Below are 27,717 nucleotides of genomic sequence, written 5' to 3' on the forward strand. Positions count from 1 at the left end.
CCTCACACAGCTTTGTTCTTCTTAATTCACTACACCAGCTTGGTAAACAAATTAATCTCGCCAGTGGATCCGAATGGTGATGAAGAGCAGCGGAAAGCGCGCACAATGCATCACGCAAATGAGTATTGGCTGTCAGCATTAGGAAATGGAGAATGTGTTTGAATATTAATCCTAAAAGGCACTGCACGGTTAGAGCGAGTTTCTTTTTCACAGGCGCTTTACAGCCAATCGAAGCTGTTCACAAAACCATTTCCCTGATTTGTTGCCCTAAATATTCACGTGACACCATTTATAGTCACTGCAAAATTCTGACTTTTATTCCAATATCAAGTGCAGCCCTTCTAATATGATCTGGTGTCCATAGAAACGACTGAGACTATATCTACATAATCTAAGCTTAGTAATACATCGATTTTTTTTAATTACGATGATATTTAACAAAGGATACAAAGCATACAAATCGTGGTTGTTGTCTTTGTGGTCGTTTTGCTGATGTTCCACAAGATTTTAACTGTAACTGGAAAAGCTATAACATGTTGCTCTTAATTGTAATCATTGCCAAATGATTGTAGGATAAGATGAATAAAACACATTGGGACATGCCGTTATTGGAAAATAATCGACCTTATGGTGATTCCTGCCTAATGCACATTGCACCAAACTATTGTTAATTATTTTCCTATAAGAGTGTGTCACTTCCTAACACTCAAACCACTGATAAGCCTAAATTTAGAACAGTATAATAATTGCATAATTAAAAAAAAAAAAACCACAAAGATGGTCAATGGATTCTACACATTTTCCTAAATCCCATGTATTCTTCCCCAAAATGCACAGAATCATAGCAGTCGCAGCGGTTATACACACAGCCCCATACTGTACGACCCCAAACTGCACAGTTGTAAAGCTAAAAATAGCACCTCTCAAGCACTCTCGCCCCAGGAAGGTGGGAGATATATGCGCTCTGTATGCAGTGCACATGTACCGTGAAACAGCACTGAATTCTAAATTGAGGTTATTTCTCTTTATGTTCTGTATGTTTAACATATATCTGTTTTGAATGCCAGTTCATGATGCATCTTTAAAGTTAGCGTCTATGGAAGTTAAAGCATTTATTTCTGATGAACGGAAAGAATGCAGGGTTTTATTTATGGAACAAAAAAAATATATTCCAATATGGCAGCAGGACAAAGCATGAAATCAATCAGATGTTGGTCAATAGCTTAAGGTAATGTTCACATCAAGCATCAGAATAGGGGGAAAATGTGAAAAAGAGCTTGTTGACTTTAACCATGGCTGGTTTGAGTACTTCAGAAACTGCTGGGATCTCCTGGGATTTTCACACACAACAGTCTTCAGAGTTTTTAAACATACTGATGTGGAAGAGTAAAACCATAACATGAGTGGGTGGAAATGCCTTTTTGATGAAAGTAGGAAGGAAAAAGGCCCAGATTGGTTCAAGCCGCCAGGAAGGATAATAGTAAGTCATATAATCTTTCTTTACAACCGTGGTGAGCAGAAAAGCATCTCAGACCCTGAGGTGAACTCCATCCTCATGATTCCTGTGCCTCAGAGTCCTGTTCTTTCCAGACAGGAGCGGAACTTCTGCTTTTGAAGCTCACCCATCTATAGGTTCGAAGTTTTGTGTGTTCTGAAATACTTTTCTTTTCAGCACATATGTAAAGAGTGGTCAGTCTGGCCATTCTCCTCTGTATGTATAGAGTATATGTATATATATATAAAAAAAAAAATTAAAATAAGAATTTTTCCCAACATAGTTTTTAGGCTGAAAGTCTGTGACCTACTGAACCAGTCTTAATGTATTCATTGATAGAGACTTCAAAGCACTTTTACGTCGCTCTGGATAAAGGTGTCTGCCAAACGCCAGAAATGTAAATGTAAATGTAAAATCCCAGGATTATCTGAAAGCCCCAAACCAGCCCATCTGTCACCATCACCACAGTTAAGTTAAAGAGATCACACTGCTTCTGCATTCTGTATATGATGTGAACCTTACCTGAAGCTCTGTAGCCGTATCTTGCATCCAGTCTCCATATGACTTGTTGAACGGACGGCTGCTTGAATGCACAGGTGTTCCTTATAAAGTGGACAGTGAGTATAGATTGTAGATATTTATACACTAAACAAATGGCTTTGGTATTAACAATCGAAGGCATATTTGTCACAGAGTTGTGATCACTCTATCCTGGTAATTTATTGTGTTTGTATTTCTTATATTTGAGGCAGAGAGAGAGAGAGAGAGAGAGAGAGAGAGAGAAGGTATACGAAATGAATTGGAGTGAAAATGGCTTTCATCCAGCTACCCTGTTTTCCAGCATCCTCTCTAATGCATCATAAACTGCTTTAGTCCAAACCGCTGCCAGTTTTTAACATATGACATTTTATTATGTGAATAAATCAGAGATGTTAAACAGATGTGAACGGTCCTGCTTTGACCTCATTAGTTAATTATGATGCTGTTGGATTATTGATTTGGCCCACAGAGTGTGGACAGAATGAAACACAGGACAGCAGAGGTGTGATGATATATCTGTATGACTATATACCATGATAAAGAAAATGGGAAATTCATTTATTGTCATTTAAAAATACAGATTTGTGAGATGATCCTGGATATCGTGATATACAGCTACGTCAATCTGGCCTATTGTTCAAGCCGGAGTCTTTTGTGAGAGAGAGTGTGTGTGTGTGTGTCTATGTCTGTCTGTGTGTGTTAGTGTGTATAGACAACTTTCTCAGCCACAATCTGTTGTAAATTGACCTTGAAGTGACATCAGAGCGCTTGATCTGTGAAAATCTCCAGGCCTGCTACGGGGAATTTGGAGCTGAAGAGTCTCTTTAATCAATATGTGAGAAATGAAAAAAGGATGAACTGTGATTGAGACATTGCAGTGCAGAAGACAAATCGATAAACAGGATTAAACTCACACGGCATTTAGATTTTTCACTAACAATAGACCGTCTAATTTGCTAGCATTTGTTGTATAAGCATTTTTTCCCCCCTTTTTTATCAACTTTAATGATGCCTCATAAAGCAGCAATAAAAGAGCGTGTGCTCTTCTCAGAGACGCCAATCCCATAATTCTAGATGTCTTCACCAGACCTGAGTCGCATTTATAAATAGTCAAGAATGGAAAATAAAGGGAGTAGGAAAAAACAAATAAATTCAGACCCCTATGAGACACGGTTTTATTAGTTTATAACGATATTTACAATTCCTTGTTAGCAAATTCGAATAATTATTCTGGCTGTAAGAAAAGTGATGCACGCATGTATAAAACTGAATTTTACCCTTTGTAATGGTTTTATTTTTGACAGATTTTCAGGCGATGCTGGCTCGTGTTCAAAAAAGCATCGAGTAAAGGGCCGCGTCGATTAGAGAAATACCCTGATGAAAAAGCTGCCTACTTTCGAAGTTTTCATAAGGTAAGACGTTGTATTGTATGTCTGGCTGTTGATTTATTTATTTTTGTTATTCCTTAATGAAGCACTTATTTATCTTTCTTCATTTCACATATGGGAGAGAGCTTACTGTTTAGTACATAATACTGTTTATTATTCCATTAAGAAGCATTTGCATAAATGAAAATAAGTTACAAGGCTAGTTTATGCGTATGCGCTTTAAAGCTGGTTCAATTAATGCTCATAATTAATAGGGGATAAACATGCAGCACTTTAGAATAATGCTGCAACTCTTTCTTCTTCACCTCCTGAGCAGAGCTTCTGAAGATTATGAAGTGCAGAACAGAGCAAAAGCTTATCAGGAAATCGTTAGCAACAATCAGGGTAAAAACAAAACAAAACAAACACACTCTATAAGATGAACATTTCTAGTTCTATATTTTTTGTCTTTTATCTGTACAGCTATCTTTTTATCTGTCAGTTTCCGGGCCATTCCTGTCATCTTTTCATTCACTTGTTTGTCTGTCCGCCCATCAGCCCATTTATTCATCTTGAAGTCTCTGTCAATCTTTCTGTCTATCCGTTCATCCATCCAGTCGTCCTTCCATCAATACACCAATAAATCTCTGTTGATCCATCCATCCATTGTTTAATTCATTTATCTGTCCATCCATCAAGGTATTTGTTTAACTGTGAACCTGTCTGTCGATCTATTCATTCATTCAGTCAGTCATCTTTTCATTTATGTATTTGTCTGTCCAGCCATCAGCCTATCCATCTATCTGTTCATCCATCCAGTCATCCTTCCATCCATTCATCTGTCTGTCCGTCCATCCATCCAACCATCCATCCATCCATCCATCCATCTGTTCATCCTTTCATCTGTCTGTTCAGGCATCATCTATCTATACACCTATAAATGTGTCTGTCAATCCATCCATCCATTCAGTCGTCCTTCTATAAATTTAACACGGTGCACCTGTCTATTCAATTGTCCATTCATTCGTCCATTCATTCATCCAGGCCATCCATCTATCTATCCTTCATTTGTCTGTTCAACTAGCCATCCAACCATCTATCTATCTAAGTACCCATTCATCGATTCAGTTTTCCGTCTATCTCTCTATACAATATCCGTCCATCCAACCATATATCTTCTGTCTGTAATGCAACATTCCTTTCTTCCATCAGTTTATTTATGTGTCTGACTATTTATCCATATGTCAATCCATTCTCTGTAGTGCAGCCTTTGTGCACTGTGTAACACTGTGCTTTCTGGGAGAATAAAGGGCACTTTATTCTTTGGGGAAACGTCTATTTTAATTTTTGCTCAGTAAAAGCTTTTTAATCAAGACTGTGTGCACAAAGTTTGGCCTTAAAATCACCTAAAATAGAGCAGGCGATAAATGTGTTACATCATCCATCCAGAGTTAGTCAAAAACAAGAACTTGCAAAGATAATTCAATAATGATTCACACTCGAGAGAACCGGTTGAAATGAATAAGACTCTGGCGAGATTTTCTAGCCTCTCTTGTGGGTTTGTAACTTATAAACATGACATTTCCACACTGTAATTTCATTTTATTTTTCCTTTCATCGTACTAGAATGGCTCCTCCTGGAGGCATTATATCAAGCTGCAGGCTGTATAACTGGGAATGACCTCCCTTTTATTGAGGAAAATGAAGAGAATATTCAGAAAAAAAAGAAAGAAAAAGGCTGACTAGTCTGATGCTTAATAAAAAAGTTAGCTTGGAGGAGGAAAAAAGGGAAGTCAGTTGTAGAAGAGTAGATTCGTTTTTAGCTTAAGCGGCAGCTTTGTGGCTATTGTTTTTGACATTGATCTCTAAAAATAAATATCATTAAATAACTGAGCAAAAATTATGGTTGGTGGTCCAATTATAAAATAATTGGACCACCAGCAAGCACAAGATGTTCCATATATACAAGTACAACCCCCCACAAGCAGCTTTGAAGCTTTCATGAAGAAAAAACAAGGAAAAGAAGAGAATAGTTTAGCAATAGAATGAAAATTTGAAGAGGAACCACTTCCCGGTGAGCTGGGATTCACTAGGTGACGAACGCGGGAATGAAGGAGAGAAGAGCAATTGCAGATGTAATCAATAGAACATGATGGATCAGCAGTACACAACAGAGGAGGAAGGAAGTCCAAATCCATGAAGGATTCACAGTGTGTCAGCGAGATTAGACTACAAGTCCATGACAGATCCTCAGTTGCTAGTAACAGTGATGTAGATAACAAAAGCCCAGTATTTTTCTCCTTGAGTTATAATTAAACTGCAAAACCACATCTGCAGGGGTGATTTGTCACTGCAGAAGTTTGTTCAGATATTTTTCACGCAGTTGAGCTTTGAGGGAATATAGCGATCATGTTGAAAGGTCCCACTGAGAAAATGCCTAACGAGACAGACACGGTTGCCTGAGGTGGTTTAACGACAAGCAAAACTCAGAGTGCACCAAAATGTCAAGTTACAAACATGATGGATTTTTTTTTTTTGGTGCTGGTGGTAGGGGATAAACAAGGAAACACATGCCCAGTGATGCTGTAAGACTTTGCAAACTCACAGATCCAAGCCGAAAATGTTTAAACACTTTATACCTTTATGCACTGCTGAGAATGCAGCTGTGAGGGGAAACGCATTCTGCAGAGAGAACATGTCAGATGTAAGACATAGCAGCTTTATGAGGTGATTTGTTCTTTACTTTATTTACTGCATGGATTCTCTCTAGACTGCTCTTTAAATTCACCTGCTGTAAGTCTCAATGTCAGCAAACTTTTCTGTTTGAAAACAGTATCTACATATGTGAGTAGTGTAAACACACTGAGGAAACAATAGGGGAGGTCTGTCTATCCATCCATCCATCCATCCATCCATTCATCCATCTATTCATCCATCCATCCATCCACCTACCTGTCAGTCCATCCATCTATCCATCTATCCATCCATCCATCTATCCATACATACATACATATATCCACCCACCTGTCTATCGATCATCCATCCACCCACCTGTCTATTCATCTATCATCTATCCATCCATCCATACATACATACATACACCCACATGTCTATCGATTATTCATCCGTCCGTCCGTCCGTCTTTCCATCCATCCATCCATCTATCCATCCATACATACATACATACATCCACCCACCTGTCTATCGATTATTCATCCGTCCGTCCGTCCATCCATCCATCCATCCATCCATCCATCCACCTACCTGTCAGTCCATCCATCTATCCATCCATCTATCCATACATACATACCTACATACATACTTACATACATCCACCCACCTGTCTATCGATCATCCATCCATCCATCCATCCATCCACCCACCTGTCTATTCATCTATCATCTATCCATCCATCCATCCATCTATCCATCTATCCATCCATCCATCCAACCATTCATCCATACATACATACATACATCCACCCACGTGTCTATCGATTATTCATCCGTCCGTCCGTCCTTCCATCCATCCATCCATCCACCCACCTGTCTATTCATCTATCATCTATCCATCCATCCATCTATACATACATACATACACCTGTCTATCCATCTATCATCCATCCGCCCATCCATCCATTCATTCATCCATCCATCTGTTACCCATCCATCCATTCATTCATTCATTCATTCATCCATCTATCCATATAGCCACCAACCCACCTATCTACCCACCCATCCACCATCCATCCATCTATCCATCCATCCAGCATCTTAATCTCACATTTAATTGCAACTTTGTTGATTGTGCTGATGATCTGACCTTGATATATCTATCCATTACTCTATTCAGCTACATATCCAATCATCCCTCCATCATTCCCTGTATCTATCAATCCAAAAAGAATCTATGTCTGTTTGTGAATTTCCCTTTGGGATGAATAAAGTATCTATCTATCTGTCTATTTCTAGTGTATTCACACTCACACTTATATGTTCTATCTCACCCAAAACCATACATTCAGCCATCCCTACTTTGATCCATCCATCCATCCCTACCTCCATCCATCCATTCACCCATCTATCCACCTATCCCTACCATCCATCCATTTTTCACGTTATGAACCTGCTTGCAGATCTGTCATTTCCATTCGGCTTAAAATATGATATAAGTTCAATTTAACCCTAAAGACATTCAATTACTGGAAAAATCACCTACATTAAGAATAACAATCAGCTTACAGTCTAATGATGTAGAGCTCAGTCTGCAACTTGAGCCTTTTTTTTTTTTTCCTATGCTAAAGTTCATTGTGTTTACAAAATGTATACAACATATTGAATTAAGCTGAATTAACATTCACTTGGTGTAACCAGTCCTGACTTCAATTAAATGGACATGGTGATTGATTGAGCTTGAGTTATTGCCCTCTGTTCTGGTCTGGCATTCAGATGCTACAAGAAGAATCAAGAGGTTTAGAAACTCATTTATTCCTCTGGCCATAAAAACACTTTGCTCTCTATCAAAGTGATCGATGTGATGGCATTGGGGCTTGTGTGATATAGAGGCATCACTTTATAATGCAGTCTGACTTTCTTATTTTAGACACTCATGCTGTGTCTGTCTTTTTTTTTCTTTTTCTTTTCCTTTCTTTAAAAAAAAAAAAAAAAAACATTCCTCCCCAATTTATTTATTTATTTAAAACAGGATCAGTCTTTGAACTTTTCTATTTAAATGTATTCTATTCGATTTAAAAATGATTTTATTCTATTTAAAAAGTAGTATTGTTGTCAGAAATAAAGCAGACATACCATTATTCAGAACTGCCCTGTTTTCAAGTTTATCTTAAACATTTAATTTAAAAAAATAAAAATAAAAAACAGCAGAATTTTTATAATAAAATATTGGACAGTTATTGCACTATGAAAATTTCATGACATATAGAGTATATATTGTAATATTTTATATCGTATTATATTATAGATGCCCAAACTGTGATTTTTCTTCTGATTTGCCAGTGTGAGCCGTGCCGTCTGCAGTGAGTGTGACTAATATAAGCACACACACGATTTTACACCCCCAAAGTCCCCAGTTGGCAGGAAATTCAACATCTGCTGTCAAAATGTTTCTGTAGAGCAGAGTTTGGGGGAAATGCAGCTGAACTTCTGTTTTTAGATATCTCATTTATTTATTTATTTATTTATTTATTTTTTAAGAGAAGTTTGTCACACTCACAGCAAAGTGCATAGGGGTTTTCTGTCCCTGAGGTAGTCGTGACACAGCATATGAAACAGAAACATTTATTATATTTTTACGCTTTCATGCTGTAGCTGTCAGATTTGAAGCGACTCTTCCGTAAATACGACTTTACTTTAATATTTACGTTTTAGATTTTCCGGGCTAATGGAATATTGCGATGCTGTTTCTTAGCTTTAACATTCTAGTACTTTTATTTATTGATAAATAAACTTACACTTTATTGTTTTTTTTCCCCCCCGAAATCCATTAATTAAAAATGTTAGCGAAATCCTCGATGAGTCCCAGATTGGTGCATATTCTTATTCTGCTTGCAGTTTTTCGAAATTTACACAGATTTTCTGCCGATCTGGGACAAAACACATCGTGCGACATCATCAAAACACGCATTCAGCCAATGATTTACTTCGAACATGAGTACAGCTATCATAGAAATTAATCACATATGTGGCTTCACTGGTAGGAGGTTAAAAGAAGAATCCTGTGCTTGGAATATCACCAATTCAATGTAATATATTTATAATTTTTTTTATTATTATTTTTTTATATTAGTTAATATTTATCACCAATTCTATGTAATATATTTATATTTTTTTAATTATTATTTCTTATATTATTTAATATTTATATAACATAATATTTAATATAATATACTGTAAAACGTCATATTTAATATTAATATAATATTTGTATTTTTTTAATATTCAGTTTTCTGCAAAAAAAAGAATATAAAACACAAAAGTTGTTTTGCAATTGAAAATAAAAATCAAGCATTTTTGGCTGCAACAATAACAAAAAAAACTTGTTTAGTTAGAGGACGTGTTAGAGTTTTAGACTTTTTTCACTCTTTTTTTTCTTTCTTTCTTACTTTTTTGTGAAAAATAAGCAAACAAATCCTCAAATAAATAAAGTGTTTTTGGCTGCAACAATAAAAAAATAAACAATTAAAATAAATAAATAAAAGAAAAACTACTTCTGAAGGGTCTGCTATATATTATTTGGAAGTAGTAACATTTTCACAGCTTTTTTGTTTGTTCACTGTGTTAAAACAATTCACATAAATCCTCATTGTGAACTTTTGCATCGAAGATCCGAGTCTTATTTCTAATCATTGTTGCATACTCTTGTGTATCTTGACCCTTGTCTAGTTTTTCAGGCCACCAAATCTTGGATTTGCTCTTTGGGAATGTGTTTTGCGTTCATACATTTTACACTTTTACCTGATTACAGCCAAAAATTTATTATTATTTTTATTCAAATATTTTGATATAACAGCCTGGTTTATTCCTCTGTAACACAGTAATTTGCCAGTGTTAATGATGTTAGATTTATTTAACCATGTTGCTTTGACCCACAGTTTTTCATAGTGACTTCAGACTTTCCTACACCCTTACATTCAAGCATCTACTTAATATTTCCTTTCCATCATGTCACAGTGGTTTTATGGTTATGATATATAATACACTGCTCATTTTAACAGTCTTGTATCTCCAGCGAACAAGCTGCACAATCCTTCCAATCCTAGTGCAACCTTTTTCTTCCCCCTTCCACATACCATGATGTTTACATCTTCCCTTTGTCGTTGTCTTTTCTTCCTTCTTTTATTCATTTCAGTAATGAGTTTTGTCGTTTACTTGCGTAGATAACTGAGCTGCACAACATCAAGAACATTACCAGAATGCCTCGGGAGACAAAGAAACATGCCGTAGCAATTATCTTCAGCGACGAGACATCGAAGACATTTGCCTGCGATTCAGGTAAACGATCTCTCCATCCTCGCAAAAGTATTGCACATTACCATTATACTAAGCAGAGAGAGAGAGAGAGAGCGAGAGAGAGAGAGAGCATCTAAGGCACTAAAGCATATTATAATGCACAGAAGGTAAACAAATTAAGTTTATCTACTAAATAAGTCAGCGTAAAAGCCTACAGGAGCTATATTAAACGTATTTAAAATATGAAAAAATAATATTTGAAGCACCTGATACATTAAAACTACTTGATGCAGTAAAAGACTAAAGCAGCTGTCACGCCAAACATGAATAAAATCAGACTGGAGTGAAAAAAAATTGATCCACTTCCAGTGGCAATAAAAATTTGGATTTACCTCCTTCAATTTTGTTTTACGGCAAGTTCAGCTCTTTCTTTCACTTCCCATCTCTACTTCCTCCCCAATTTGGTCATCTGCCAAGTCCCTCCCACCGGCCAGCTCTCACGGTACGACACTAACACACAGATTCCTCTGAGACTTATAAATCCAGTCTGTTGCTCCTGCTGCTGCACAGGGCAGTGTAACAGCAGGACAGAACTCTCTTCTGTCTTTCACATATATCTCAGAAATGCCTGTGATGGGTTAAAGGTTTTATGACTGATAGGGAGAAGAGAGTATACATAGAACATAACAGCATAGAGCATAGCCAGTTGTTCTCTTCTGGACTTGGAGGCCCTAGTATCTCCTACACAAGCTATACTGGCTCATGCTTAACCCTAACCCTCTGCAACCAGTTATTTTGGTCCACTGGACCCGTGTTCTAGACCACAGTTTGTTTATGCAACTTTATATAATCCATCCATTTTCTGTAGCACAGGGTCACGGGGAGCTTAGAGTCCGTCTCAGGGGGTTCAGTGTGCAATGTAGGGGCCACCCTAGATGGGGTCCAAACTCACCACAGGACACAATCTCTCTATCTCTCTCACACACACACACACACACCTGTTCACTCACGACAATTTAGAGATGCCGGTCAATCTATAATGCATGTCTTTGGTCTGAGGGAGGAAACCAGAGTACCCACAGGAAACCCCCAAAGCACAGGGGGAACATGCAAAAGGTGCATATACAGGGCAGAACCCCCAGAGGTGCAAGGCAAACTTAAGCCACTTCATTTAAACCACAGATCGTCAAACTGTACATAGCCATAAACTCCTAAACTATAAAATATTTTTCAAGGACATTTAAGAGGGTACAGTAATATTTGGTCTATTTTGAGAAGCATAGAGCCGTTTACTCCTGAAATTTCCATCAAGAGACCTCATTAGATCTAAGTTGAGTAATTAAGGTTTGAGTTAAACCGGTTCAGGTCAGATAAATAAGTACAATAACTTTCAAGTTATTATAAATTTGTGCATAATGAGTGCATCTATATATGTTGAAATTCTTGTAAATCAGAAAGGAGTGCAGTCATAAAGTGGCATATTGGGAGATATTGAACGTATTTATTTATATACAGTGGTGGTTTGAGTGGTTACGGTTCTAGGTTGTTGATCAAGCCCCAGCATCACCAAACTCCACTGTTGGGCAATTGAGCATGGTCCTTAACCCTCCCTGCTCCAGGGATGCTGCAGCATAACTGCCCCTATGTTCTAACTTCCTTAGCTGGGATACATGAAGAAAAGAATTCCACTATGCTGCAATGTATGTGTGGCGATAATAAAGGCTTCTTATCCTAAGTTCTTCCTCCTATTATTATTAAAATAATATGGAATGCAAGAAAAAGAGTCAGAGACTGATATCAGTCAGTGATGATGATAAAGTGCAGTGCATAGGACAGACCGTGGGTTATCCTTGCGTAGGTGTGATTAGTTAGAGTTTAACAGTCTGATGGCCTGTGAGACGATCTGAGCAGGATATGACGCTGAAATACTGCCTGCCTGATGGTAGCAGTGAGAACAGCCCATGTCTCAGGTGGCTGCAGTTTCCAATAATCCTGTATAAACTTATAGTTTATATAAACTTGTGTTTAAATGCATGAGTCATGTTTTCAACCACTAACCACGGATGTGCTAGACAGATCCCTTGAACCCACTTGAGCCCACTTTAAGAACTACTGAACTAGATAAACTTTAATCCAGTGAAGTCTCACAAACTGCTTATTATTACTCTTTTGCTTTGGGAAGAATTTTCCATGCTCCTCAAGCAACAAACTAGCGATGCTGACTAAGCTTTACAGTTTATTAAATATAATTCATTTTCAACAAAACACAACACAGAGATCGTGTCTGAACTAGGACCATAGCATAAGTAGAATTCTGGTTCCCCCAGATTTTTGGGATCGCGGAAATGAATGCTAATTGTTTAAATACTGCATATTTTCCCCAGTTTTGAACCATTATACATCATGTGACATCATCAAAACGTGCATTCAGCCAAAACCCATGTGCGTCTTCACTGCTAGCTTTCAAAATCAAACATTTTTGGCCGCAACAATCACAAAAGGCTTCATGAAATCCTAGAGGGACTGACATAGGGACACAGACATATAGTAGATATGACTAACAAGAGGCTTATTATTACCATTTTGCTTCGGCAAAAGAATTTTCCATGCTCCTTAAAAAAACAACAAACTAGCGATGCTGACTAAGCCTAGCTGTTTATTAAATAAAATTCATTTTCACCAAAACGCAACATCTGATTCTTTATCAAAATCCAAACTGAGTTCTGGCTCTGCAAAAAAAACAAAAAAAAAACAAACGAAAGGAATACTTTCTTTTCAGCAAAGTCCGAATGATCAACTTTATTAATTGATTAATAAGCAAATGACCACCTTAATGTCACAGTTTAGTGCGCGGTTATTCATCTTAAAGCATATTATTCCGTAATGAATATGAATTATTCATGGACCTGCAGTGAAACAAATGGAAAAGGGATGCAGTTAAGAGAGTGAGGAATGAACGTCTGGATCCGCTGACAGATCCTACGAGTTTTAAAGGTTAAAAAAAAAGAAGTGCTGCATAGCGAGATCCGATTCATTCAAGCTTAACTCAAGGCTAATTGAAGACAATAAAAAAAAGCACATAGTGAAGAATACAAAAGGCAGGGCTCGGTACTCACAGTACACGGACTCGCCAGTTTATTACTCATTAGACCTCACTAGAGCTAATAAACCGGTGTATATACAAGAGCAAACAAAGTCAAATGAAAGCATTGATTTAAGCCTACCGTAAGTAACTCCGTGTCATTTTAATACCTGCTGTAATGAGCAGTCCTTTAGGAAGCCCTTCCTCCCTTCCTCCCTTCTGCTATTAGGCTTTACAAGATGAACGCATTTGTAGATCCAATTCCGAAATGTTCATCGTACAATTCATTCGATATCAGATAAGAATTTTAATTACCCGGAGCCGTGCAGTTACAGCTCATCTTTCAGTAATTTGCATGCGGTTGTAAAAACTATTAGTATTTATTACGTTCATTTGATCTGATTACGCTTATTGTGTTTACAACTCTAATCTCTGTCTGATTGTTACTCATGGGTCTGCACTGCATTCCTGCACTGTTCTATTCAACATCAATACAATATCAGCCCATAAAAGTTCCCTCTAGATCTCATGTGGGTTGTACGGTAAACCGCTTGAAGCGACCAGAGCCGTTTCATTGTTCCTCATACAACTGCAAAATTTGTCATATTTGTATTTATTACAAACATACGATTACGGTTTGTGCGTCACAAGAATCGAATGTTACACACGTAGCCTACCAAGCACCTGGAACTGTAGTGTCTCTTGGAGCTGGTAAAATAAATGGATCTTTTTTCCCCTCTTTTTTTTCTTTTTTTTTAACACTTGTTAAAATATATTCACATCTGACAAAATATGAGACTGGAATCGTTTTTTGCTTCCTCGAAAATGGGTATCCGTCCATCCATCCATCCATCCATGCATCCATCTATCCTTCCATCCATCCATTTGTCTGTCATCTGTTTTAATGAGGTTGACACCAGAGCAGAGACTGACTATGATGGACACTGGAGCAAGAAGATTGATTAAGAAAGGATGATGAGACAAAATGTAGAAAACACGTCAGTTATGCACAACAGAACTGGAGTGCAAGTGCAGGAGCGAACTGAAGGGAAAAACACACACAAAACAAAACAAAACAAAACAAAATAAAACAAAATAAAATAAAATAAAATAAAATAAAATAAAATAAAATAAAATAAAATAAAATAAAATAAAATAAAATAAAATTTTAGGTCAACATTAACCAGAACTACGGGGTGAATCAGGGTCAGAAGAATTTTTTTTATTAAGGGCTATTAATGAAAATAAAATTAATAATTAAGGGCAATTTGCCCACTGGAGATTTTCTGGGGCTTTTATTATTTTTATAAATCTTTATCAGTTTTTTTCCTAGCTATATAAAACACTGTGTTTTTTCCTAGCTATATAAAACACCCATTTAACTTTATTTACTAAAGAAACATCTTCCATGACATTTAATTACTTGGTATATTTTTCATACAGTATATATTAAATATAAAAGCCAGTAAACTACTACTGTGTCACAAGGCAGTGGACTCTATTACACCTGGAGGAACTTGCAGTCTATCCTCTTCCACATACATGAGCTCACAGAAGCCTGTGATTGGCTAGAGGCACTGTGATTGACAGGAGAGAGATAGTATTGCGACCCTCCCGCTCAGGGGTGGCTGTGATACCACTAGCACTCGAACATGCTTTGGCTTTTTTAGTGTTTGACGTGGGCTGAAAAAAATTCAAACATTTCCTAAATTATATTTTGTCAATGTTTTCAGTTTGCTTTTATGTTTATGTGCTTTTATGAAAGCTCGTAGAGCTAATCTCTTATCTGACGAGCTGATTTCACGTAAATTAAAAAAAAAATGTACATGAGTGCATGTGATTGGATAAGCCATAACAAAGTATCTGCTACAGAAGCTGAACTGGGTCATGTTTAGATCTACAACCAGTTATTTTGGTCCACTGGACCCATGTTCCAAACCACAGTCCACTGGTTTATTACCTCTGACATAAGAGATGGCAAATTAGACTGGCATAAGTAAGGCATAAGATGGCATAAGTAGAAGTTTGGATCTGGTTCCTCCAGAATTTTTGTGATCACTGTGATATTTAGGGGTAATTTTTTCAAAAAAAATTACTGCATATTTTCCGCAGTTTTGTCCCAAGACACAATGTGAAACCTCACCACAACATGCATTCACCCAAAACCCATATATATGTATCATCATTGCTAGTAGTGCATCGCAACTTTAGACAACATTTTTGGCCACAACAATCGCAACAAAAACTGCATTGAATCCTTTAGGGACTGACTGGACACAGACATATAGCAAAATATGACTAACAGGAGGTCAAGGATGAATGCTTAAACAGAGAAACGAGTGCATTGATTAATATATAAAAACAAGCACTAGAAATGATAATACAAGGCAACACAAGGACAGAATAACACCTGGGAGCAAATGCAGGGCAGAACACAAGCACAAGCAAGGTGTAAGGCTTAATATAACATAAAAATTGACTGAGAATTGTATATAAAAATAAAGTGTTGTTGTTGAAGGTGATGGTGAAGCACTGAGGTCCGTACTCCGGGGAATTCGGCATGCATTCCGAGGGCAGATTTTTTGGCAATGAATGAGAAAGTCGAAAACAAAACACAAAAGGCATCACTGTGATGCAATCCTGTTGTAATGCACCCTTAACACACCCTTATCCACCTTCCATTTGTCAGTCAGTGTGAGTTTGTATATGAGCTCTGAAAATTCGAATAAAAACATAATCCGGTGTTTTTAAATAGTAGCATCTTTCAGGAGTTCTGTCACGCAGCCTTGCCCTAGCGTGTTGACTAAAACATTGCAGTTGTGTCTGTCTGTACCGCTGAATTTTTAATTCTGACCGGTCAGATGATGGTGAGTAAATGATTATAACAGCAGATCAGACAGTAGCTTTGGCTCTAATCCAAATCACAGGTTTATATTAATGCGCTGTTACTAATACCTTTTCGTTTCTACGGTAACAGCGTATTAACGCTACAGTAAACAGATTAAAAACATAAGCAATTTCTGATATGAAAAGTGGTTTATTTAGCATTCATAGAACGTCAGGGTTTTCTTACAGAAGGATTTTCTGGCACAGGAAAGACTTTGGGACATGACAAATAGTTTTGTCTAATTGCAAAGATGCTGAGAACGACCATATATTTCTGACGTTCATAGCCGGTCCAGAAGGTAACTATAAATGGATAAAAATTTGTGACATTCATTCTTGAATGTCACAAATTGTTGTGTCATGTCATTGTTGGCATAGCTCTGTGGGATAAGAAAATAAAACACATGTTGTTACAGGAAAATACTACATTTTGTGGTGGTAACAATAATTGTTACCACCACAAAATGTAGTATTTTCCTGTAACAACATGTGTTTTATTTTCTTAATTGAATTGAAATGAAGTAAATTATAATTTACTTCATTTCAATTCAATTCAATTTAATTGTATAGCAGCTTTTAATAATGGACATTGTCTCAAAGCAGCTTTACAGAAGTATAGAAACATAGAAAGTTAAAAGGAAAGCTCAGAATTAAGTTATTATTCATCCCTAACATGTATCCCTAATGAGCAAGCCTGAGGCGACGGTGGCGAGGAAAAACTCCCTGAGATGATATGAGGAAGAAACCTTGAGAGGGACAAGGCTCAGAAGGGAAGCCTCATCCTCATTTGGATGACACTGGACAGTAAATAATGTAAATGTTGACAATGTCCTTTCTTTAACAGCAACCAAGAGCTCTTGAGGAACTAATATTTCAGTGGAGTTCATTATAGACTCAGCACTAATTCCTTCCTGCCGAAAGCTGGCTGAGGCAACGGCAGTTCAAAGACGGTGTGATAGTCTTCAAGTGGTTCTATCCACAGCGGTCCCCTGGGTCACTGGCTGTCCATGCAGATCTATCCCCAGCAGCAGTGAGCACCACCAAGTAACGAGACTCCAACCAGGGGTAGAACATCTGGATGGATCAGACAGGTCCCGAAAGAAAAAAGTGGTCACACTGTGAACTCACGTATAGCTCGACAGAGAAAGACAATTTAGCTTTGTTTCGGATCGTATCACACCAGCCTATAACACCACTGGTTATTTTCCTCTAACAACAAGCCCCGAAGTGTTGTATAAGGTAAACTGAAATCACTTCAGATCCAAATAGTATTTAATTGAATTTTCCAGTTTGCTACTCATCAAGCATGCAAGTCTCTGCGTAAACAAAATGTCAATATAGTGAAATTATTGAGACGGGAAATTGCACAAGTGAGGGAGAAATTTATATTCAAGTATCTGAGTGCGACATGCTTCCGAGTAAACAGAGTCTTTGTCATTGAGCTCTGACTGAAATGTGTGTGTGTGTGTCTGTGTGTGTGTGTGTGTGTGTGGAGGGTCAGCGAAATGCTGAGGTCGGTTATTGTGAGCGTGTGATGCTGAGACGAGTGAAACTCCTGCTGAGAAATCGTTATCACCTTCCAAGTGTTCTGTACTGTCACAGCCAATCCGGTTATCACAGATATCACAGATACCCGTCCCTGCTGTTTGAGTCCTCTCTGTAACGGGAGAGGGGGACTCTAATAACCACAGCACCATGAAGGACATGAACGAGTAAATATGCACGCGTCATAAATGAAGCTTGTTATTATATACAATTAAAAAGGAAAGTAGGTCTTTATCATATACAGTAAAGTTACAACACTTCATTCCCTCTCAGGTGCTCTGTTCCTAGGCAGCGTTTTTGGGCAGCGTTTTTGCTCCTGGGATAAAGTCTGTCCCATTTACAAAGTAGTAGCAGGACTGCTGTTTTCTGAGGTCTTCCTGGGGGGAAAAAGTGAAGACACTCTTCCTGGAGAAAGGGATTTTATTATTCTGTCCATGCTAAGATGCGTGTCATGTTTCAGAAATGTACTATTAAAAAAAAAAAAATCAATACTGTACTCTAAAGTTGCATTCAGAAGTTTGTGCACCTATGACCATGTCAGATTTTATTGATTTTTGAAGTGAAAAGAAGTAAACACAACCTGTGCAGCAAACTAAAAAGAATTACATTTGCTGCAGTGGTTGATGTCAAGCTGCTTTATATTTAATGATGAACTTTAAAAATGGAGGGAAAAAATATATAAAAATAGAAATTGTGGCATATAACCAAAGTTTACTAAAAGTAAAAGGTTTACTGTTGAAAAATACATTCATTATGTAAAATATATAATAATAATAATAATAATTATTATTATTATTATTTATTTATTTATTTTTTATTCACTAAAACTTATTGCAAAAGTATTACAAAAAAAAACAATTATTCTGTAGATGCCCAAAAATATAGAAAATGTGTGTGAGCTGTGTGTGTAAATTATTTTTGTTTAATTACTATTATTTATAGTTACACTATATCACTGTATAGATACACTATATCATTATATACTACGTTTCTCTAACATTCTATATAGTGTAGTTGTATAGTAATTTGCTAATAATTACAATTAGAGCAGTTACAAACACTATATTGCCAAATGTTTTGGGACGTCTGCCTTTACATGCACATGAACTTCCCATTCTTAATCTGCTTCAACTCTTCTGGGAAGGCTTTCCACAAGGTTTAGGAGTGTGTTCATGAGAATTTTTGACCATTTCTCTAGAATGCATTTGTGAGGTCAGGCAATGATGTTTGGACGAGAAGGCCTGGCTCGCAGTCTCCGCTCTAATTCATCCCAAAGGTGTTCTGTCGGGTTGAGGTCATCCATGTCTTTATAGACCTTGCTTTGTGTACTGGTGTGCAGTCATGTCGGAACATCCCCAAACTGTTCCCACAAAGTTGGGAGCATGAAATTGTCCAAAATGCCTTGGTATGCTGATGATTTTATACCACTGTGGTGTTGGAAGTGATTGGAACGCTTTAATTCAATGATTTGGAGGGTTGTCCAAAAACTTCTGGCAATATACTTTACATTTCTACTCAGTTAAACTTTAGACCTTCTAGAAGTGTAAAAAGTTTAACCAGATGTGCGCTGCATCTGTCATTGTCTGTCATGTTAAACTGGGAGGAGAAACAAACCATCAGGATAATGGTGTACTATATTTGACATTGAACTGGTTTGGAGGTGATTTATGTCTTTTATTATTTCTTATTATCTGTTAAATGAATGGTGTGTGAGTGTGAACACTGTGAATGAAAGGGATAATTATACATCCTTTTTTATTCATTGTCTTCTTTCTCACCCTGTCTTGGGCTGTGGGTCAGCACTGGTTCTAACACTTCTGCTTTTCCAACATTCACATACACACACACACACACACACAACCTGAAGTACACTTGGGAGGTTATTCATCTTCTCTCCAAGCACTTTTCCTCTCTATCCTCCTCCTCATGTACAAATGCTCTGTGTGTGTGTGTGTGTGTTATTTTCTGCCCTACATTGTCTTCCCTGTTGATTAGACTTAGTTTTATACTATGTAGTTGTATACTCTTCACCAGGGGAACCATTCAAAAACAAAATGCAGTAAATATTTTTGTAAAAACTGCACCTACTATTTTCATTTAGCAAGAGTGACCTTACAAGGTTAAGGACATTCTGTAGGTCAGTCATTGCTTTTTTAACACTAACCTCATGAAATTTTAAAGCTTTGTTGTCTTTTGTAATGATTTGAATGCTATGTTAAAGTTAATCATCGTTTTATGTCCAAAAAATGTAATTATATTATAAATAGGGAAAGTAGGCAATGAGAGGACGGGGTAATCACAAGACCACAACAGAAACAACAACACCATAGCACATGATGTTAAAGTAGCTCTTGTGGCTCGGAGCCATATCAGTGACATATCCTGGGTTGTGATTTTCCCTGAAAAAATGATGTGTGTAATGAGACTCAGATGACTGCACATTTGGCTCTGATGACTTTTCACTGTTACTAGCACAAGTCTTGAATATCTCCCAATTAATAGTGGAAGCATTTTTTTCTACGCAGCCATCACAAATTAAACGAAGTAATTATTCCACTTATTTTTGAAATCTTCGTCGTGACAAGTGTTTTCTGCAGACTTTTGTATGTGAAAGTTTTCAAGCTTAATTAGTGTCCTAATTAGTGGGACACAGTATAAATTAATTTTTTTTTTCTGTTTTTATTATTATTATTTATTGGACATCTTTCACTGATCAGTGCTGGTAATACTTAAAGACCACAGATCCAGTTGCAGTGACCTCCAAGTACAAATCATTTAGACAAAACCTCCAAGTACAAATCATTTATACAAAACCTCTCAGTACAAATCATTTAGACAAAACCTCCTAGTACAAATCATTTAGATAAAACCTCCAAGTACAAATTATTTAGACAAAACCTCCAAGTACAAATCATTTAGACAAAACCTCCAAGTACAAATCATTTAGATAAAACCTCCAAGTACAAATCATTTAGACAAAACCTCCAAGTACAAATCATTTAGATAAAACCTCCAAGTACAAATCATTTAGACAAAACCTCCTAGTACAAATCATTTAGACAAAACCTCCTAGTACAAATCATTTCTACAAAACCTCTCAGTACAAATCATTTAGACAAAACCTCCTAGTACAAATCATTTCTACAAAACCTCTCAGTACAAATCATTTAGACAAAACCTCCAAGTACAAATCATTTATACAAAACCTCTCAGTACAAATCATTTAGATAAAACCTCCAAGTACAAATCATTTATACAAAACCTCCTAGTACAAATCATTTAGATAAAACCTCCAAGTACAAATTATTTAGACAAAACCTCCAAGTACAAATCATTTAGACAAAACCTCCAAGTACAAATCATTTAGACAAAACCTCCAAGTACAAATCATTTAGACAAAACCTCCAAGTACAAATCATTTAGACAAAACCTCCAAGTACAAATCATTTAGACAAAACCTCCAAGTACAAATCATTTATACAAAACCTCTCAGTACAAATCATTTAGACAAAACCTCCAAGTACAAATCATTTAGATAAAACCTCCAAGTACAAATCATTTAGACAAAACCTCCAAGTACAAATCATTTAGATAAAACCTCCAAGTACAAATCATTTAGACAAAACCTCCAAGTACAAATCATTTAGATAAAACCTCCAAGTACAAATCATTTAGATAAAACCTCCAAGTACAAATCATTTAGACAAAACCTCCAAGTACAAATCATTTAGATAAAACCTCCAAGTACAAATCATTTAGACAAAACCTCCAAGTACAAATCATTTAGACAAAACCTCCCAGTACATAACATATAGACACAACCGAACAAAATAAAGCAACACATAGACAAGACCTCCCAGTACAAATCATTTAGACAAAACATGTAAACAAAACCTCACACTACAAAACATGTAAACAAAGCCTCTCAATACAAAACCACATGTAGACAAAACCTCTGAATACAAAGCAACATATAGACAAATCCTCCCAATATAAAACTTGTAGACAAAACCTGCTAATAAGTACCAATAAGTATCAGAAACATTGTTACAACATGTAAACAAAATCTCCCAATACATAACATGTAGACAAAACACCTAATACATTTGAACATGTAAACAAAACACCTAATACTTTACAACATGTAGACAAAACATCCAATACTTTACATGTAGACAAAACACCTAATACTTTACATGTAGACAAAACCCCTAATACTTTACAACATGTAGACAAAACATCCAATACTTTACATGTAGACAAAACACCTAATACTTTACATGTAGACAAAACCCCTAATACTTTACAACATGTAGACAAAACACCTAATATTTTACATGTAGACAAAACCCCTAATACTTTACAACATGTAGACAAAACACCTAATATTTTACATGTAGACAAAACCCCTAATACTTTACATGTAGACAAAACACCTAATACTTTACAACATGTAGACAAAACACCTAATACTTTACAACATGTAGACAAAACACCTAATACTTTACAACATGTAGACAAAACACCTAATACTTTACATGTAGACAAAACACCTAATACTTTACAACATGTAGACAAAACACCTAATACTTTATATGTAGACAAAACACCTAATACTTTACAACATGTAGACAAAACACCTAATACTTTACAACATGTAGACAAAACACCTAATACTTTACAACATGTAGACAAAACACCTAATATTTTACATGTAGACAAAACACCTAATACTTTACAACATGTAGACAAAACACCTAATACTTTACAACATGTAGACAAAACACCTAATACTTTACAACATGTAGACAAAACACCTAATACTTTATATGTAGACAAAACACCTAATACTTTACAACATGTAGACAAAACACCTAATACTTTACATGTAGACAAAACACCTAATACTTTACAACATGTAGACAAAACACCTAATACTTTACATGTAGACAAAACACCTAATACTTTACAACATGTAGACAAAACACCTAATACTTTACAACATGTAGACAAAACACCTAATACTTTACATGTAGACAAAACACCTAATACTTTACATGTAGACAAAACACCTAATACTTTACATGTAGACAAAACACCTAATACTTTACAACATGTAGACAAAACACCTAATACTTTACAACGTTTAGACAAAACATCTAATACTTTACAACATGTAGACAAAAACATCTAATACATTTTAACATGTAGACAAAACACCTAATACTTTACAACATGTAGACAAAAACATCTAATACTTTACAACATGTAGACAAAACACCTAATACATTTTAACATGTAGACAAAACACCTAATACTTTACAACATGTAGACAAAAACATCTAATACTTTACAACATGTAGACAAAACACCTAATACATTTTAACATGTAGACAAAACACCTAATACATTTTAACATGTAGACAAAACACCTAATACTTTACAACATGTAGACAAAAACATCTAATACTTTACAACATGTAGACAAAACACCTAATACATTTTAACATGTAGACAAAACACCTAATACATTTTAACATGTAGACAAAACATCTAATACATTTTAACATGTAGACAAAACCAATAATACTTTACAACATTTAGACAAAACACCTAATAACTTAAAACATTTAGACAAAACATCTAATACATTTTAACATGTAGACAAAACACCTAATACTTTACAACATGTAGACAAAACACCTAATATTTTACATGTAGACAAAACACCTAATAATTTACAACATTTAAACAAAATCTCTCAGTACAAACCATGTAGACAAAACAGCTAATACAAAACAACACCCAGAATAATCCTCTCAATACAAACCATGTAGAAAACATGTAGAAAAAAAAAAAACCTGTCAATACATAACACATATAACAATGTTATTGAAACGTTTAGGTCATAACCAAATGTAGACAAAACATTATTTTTGTCACAGGAGCTGTAGGAGATTTCAGATAAAAGCAAAATAATCATATACAAAAATGATTCATGTGAAATGAATGTAAATGATGTGGGAATATTTAGTATAATCCTACACAGAGCCTGTATAGACTTGTGTAAGGTATTTGTGTGACATTATCCCAGATATTGTTGCAAAACAGCAATATGAAAGATGAAATCTGTGTTTGAGACATTAGCAGTGGTGGGGTGGGAATGCAGTAAATGTATTCTTGGTCATATGAGGAGAATTAATGTCCTGTAAAGTGCACACTGCAGCATTTATACTATTGTGTGTCAGTGTTTGGAAGGAAGGGTAATACGGAGGTGGAAGTGGTAGAGGGTGGCTGTTGTTTATGAATCTGACAGCCTGCGGGTATAAGCTGTCACGGAGTCTGGATGTTCTGGCTGTGATGCTCCGGTACCATTTACCAGACTTCATGAGTGTGAACGGTGAGTGGGCAGGATGGAAGGAATCCCTGATGACAAAACTAACCCTTCTGCAGACTCTCCTGTGGTGGATACCCTGCAGTGAGGAGGAGATCTGTCCTTGTGCAATCTGTGAGGTTGTGTACACTTAAATCTATACTAAATATTAGCACAGCTTTCCCGAGTTTGTGCTCCCTTGTTCGAACTGTACAGCATCTTACTTACAGCATCGGTGTCTCAGACTGTTAACAGCAGCAGAAATTGGCATCGCTGAGACAGAACAGATGTACCCACTAATATCCATGCTCGTAAGGATGAATTGCAATTGACGCAGGGCTCATAAAAATGTTGGGCTTTTTTTTGCAAGGAAGCCATATACTATAATAATTATGGTAACAAAACAAAACAAAAAAAAAGAGGATAACATCTTTATGAGCTCTGCACTAACAGGTAATTGTAATACGTCTTTAAAAGGGGGATTTTGTTTTGTGTGTCAATATAAAAAAGTCGTAAAAAGAATTCACCTCAGGGATAAAATACGTACATAGGACAAAACTGCTCGAATATAAGCATCTGGCACTTTATTATTAACACACGCAATTATCCAATCAGCCAATTACGCACCAGGAGCACACTGTATAAAATCTGCATCTGCATCTGCATCTGCTTGTCAAGAGCTTCAGTTAATGTTCGTATGAAGTATCAGAACCGGGGGAAAAAATGTGATCTCAGTGACTCAGCGACCTGGTTGTCGGTGCCAGGCGGCTGGTTAGAGCGTTTCAGAAATTGCTGATCTCTGGGGATTTTTACACACAAGAGTTTCCAGAGGGTTTTTTTTTTTTTTTACAGAATGGTACAAGAAGCAAAAGACATCCAGTGAAGTGCAGTTTTGCAGGCAGGAAAACCTTATTGAATGAGAGAGGTCATAAGAGAATGACATTCCCAGACTGGTTTGAAGAAGTGACTCGAAATAATCACTGTGTACAAATGTGGTGAGCAGAAAAGCACCTCTGAACGCACAAACCTCAAGGTGGGTGGGATATAACAGCAGAAAATCACATCACGTTCAACTGCTGATAGCCAAGACTATGAGCCTATATGAGGTACAGACTCACTGAGACCGGACCTTTGAAGATCGTAGCAGAAGGAATTGGTTATTTTATCTATAACGTTCTTTGCTCTGCAAAAGTACTAGCAGATTTGAAGACGTGTTCAGTGGATTAATCAGTAAAAGAAATTAGAAATGGTATTAATAGGGTTTAAAAAAACAGAACAGCAAACACTTCTAAAGATTTACATTTAGGAAAAGTAAGGCGTGAGGCTTCAATGTAAATGCAGAGGACAGTTTTTCATCGTAAAATAATATGATTGCCAAGACAGTCGGTCATGTAGAAGGTGATAAGGTCAAGCCTAGAAATGAGAACACACTCATATCTCAATAGAAATAGCATGAACTGTATCATGCTGTGCTGAAATAAATACAGCAGCCTCCCAAAAATTATGTGGTTTTAATTAACGCGATTAATTGTGCAGTGCTTCCACGTAGCAGCAGAAAAGCAACCGAGCTCCATCATGCTGATGAAGTGTTTGTTTATCCAATCTTCCACTCGGTGAACCTTAAAAGTGTGTGTGTGTGTATGTGTATGTGTATGTTTGGGCACACTTAAAGGTCAGTGGTTTGGGAAGGAGACCTTCCAGAACAATGTGAAAACACTGTGATTAGTTTGTTTTGTTTGGGGTTTGACAGAAATTCATTATTTTGCCATTTATCCCTGTATCAACAGTGAGTCACTGAGCGGTTGTGAAGATGAGAAATGTGGCATGAGCGAATGAATTTGCTACTAGAAGCCGAGTTCACGAGCGAATTCCACATGTCTTTTTATATCCTTGTGTATCTGTTGTTGTTGTTTTTTAATCACTGTTGATGTTTGCTAATATGGCAGAAGCCACGGTAGATTAAATATAGGATGTTGTCAGGTGTAATTCCAGGTTCTTTTTAGTTTGCAGGGTAGTAATTTATTAGTATGTTAAAAAATGTATGTATACGTAAGGTTTTTGTCTCACTTTCACGGTCACTCACACTTTTATATTCTTTCTATAAAAGACCTACTGACTATGTGCCAGCAAGCTAAATCGTTAACTAGCTATATTTTGCAGTTACCTAGCAACAAGACCCTTATGACTTCAACTATTTTTAGATTTATATATGTATAGCCAGAACAAATTGAAAAATTTGACTGCACCAATAAACCAACACCAACAACAACACTAACAGTGATGATGATGATGATGATGATGATGATGCATTTGTTTCATTTAATTTTATTTGTTCACTTCAGAATATATTTGTTCCGCAAATCTAAATGAATTTTTCTCACAACTGATCGCTGGGAGAGTGCCGTAAATTTATTTTCTATTCTATTTTCTCACTGTCTATGTGTGTGTTTGTTCCATTTTGATCTCACAGACCTGTGTGTGTGTGTTTGTGTGTCGTACACAGAGCTAGAGGCAGAGGAGTGGTGTAAGTTGCTTTGTTTTGAGTGTTTGGGCAGTCGGATCAATGACATCAGCCTCGGTGAGCCGGATTTATTAGCAGCTGGAGTGCAGAGAGAACAGAACGGTGAGTGTTTAATTAAGCGCTTACTAATTAATTCTTTGATGATCAACAAATGTGCCAACATCGACCTTTATGAGTTGCTCAGGTCAAAATGACCCAATTATAAATGTTAGTCAAACATAAGCTGTTGTAAATTGCTTGGTTCGGTTGCGTTTTGATATTGAAATGAAGTTGTACAGTATATCGAGCGTGGAAACACGTGAGCGAACACGAAGTGAAGGAGCGTTATATTGTGAATAATGACAATAATAATAATAATAATAATAATAATAATAATAATGATAATAAAAAAGGCAAGATTTTTTGGAAAGCTGTATTTAAAAGGTTAAAAAAAGTGTTTAAAAATATGTTAATGTTTCTATATTTTAAAAAATTATATTAATTGGTAATATATGTTAATAGTTTTTTTTTTAAGACAATTACAGATTTTTTTAAAATGTTTTTTTGCTCTCTACAATGATGTCTATATTTAAGGGTTTTTTTTAATTATTATTATTATTATTTTTTTTTTAAATATGTATATAAAATAATATATATCTTATTTCTTCCAAGAGTCCGATCGCTTTTAAGTATTCAAAGATTTTGGATTTAATTACGAACCAACAAATTCAGCTCAATTGTGGGAAAAAGATAGAATAGAGAGAGAGAGTGGGAAAACATTTTATCCTCATCGAAGAATCCAAACCACAAGTTAATTCACTTCGGTATACTGTCCGTCACACGACTTACTGGACATCCCTTCAGAGAAGCCGTATCGTCCACTTGGGTTCAGATCAGCAGCTTGTCTTAGTCCTGCACATGGAAAAAAGTTAATGACTTCTGAAAGAGAGTGTGTTCTAAA

General features: G+C 36.2%; 1 protein-coding gene across 1 annotated transcript in view; it reads left to right on the forward strand.

Moving 5' to 3' along the window:
- dok6 (docking protein 6) overlaps nucleotides 1-27,717 on the forward strand; it is an 87,208-nt gene that overhangs the window by 39,940 nt on the left and 19,551 nt on the right. Inside the window, exons 2-4 of the mRNA XM_058376955.1 lie at nucleotides 3,340-3,447; nucleotides 10,298-10,412; nucleotides 26,760-26,879. Coding sequence (XP_058232938.1) covers nucleotides 3,340-3,447; nucleotides 10,298-10,412; nucleotides 26,760-26,879 — 343 coding nt within the window. The remainder of the gene's footprint in view (nucleotides 1-3,339; nucleotides 3,448-10,297; nucleotides 10,413-26,759; nucleotides 26,880-27,717) is intronic.

This window comes from Hemibagrus wyckioides, linkage group LG23, assembly GCF_019097595.1.
Source record: "Hemibagrus wyckioides isolate EC202008001 linkage group LG23, SWU_Hwy_1.0, whole genome shotgun sequence".
Lineage (NCBI taxonomy): Eukaryota > Metazoa > Chordata > Actinopteri > Siluriformes > Bagridae > Hemibagrus > Hemibagrus wyckioides.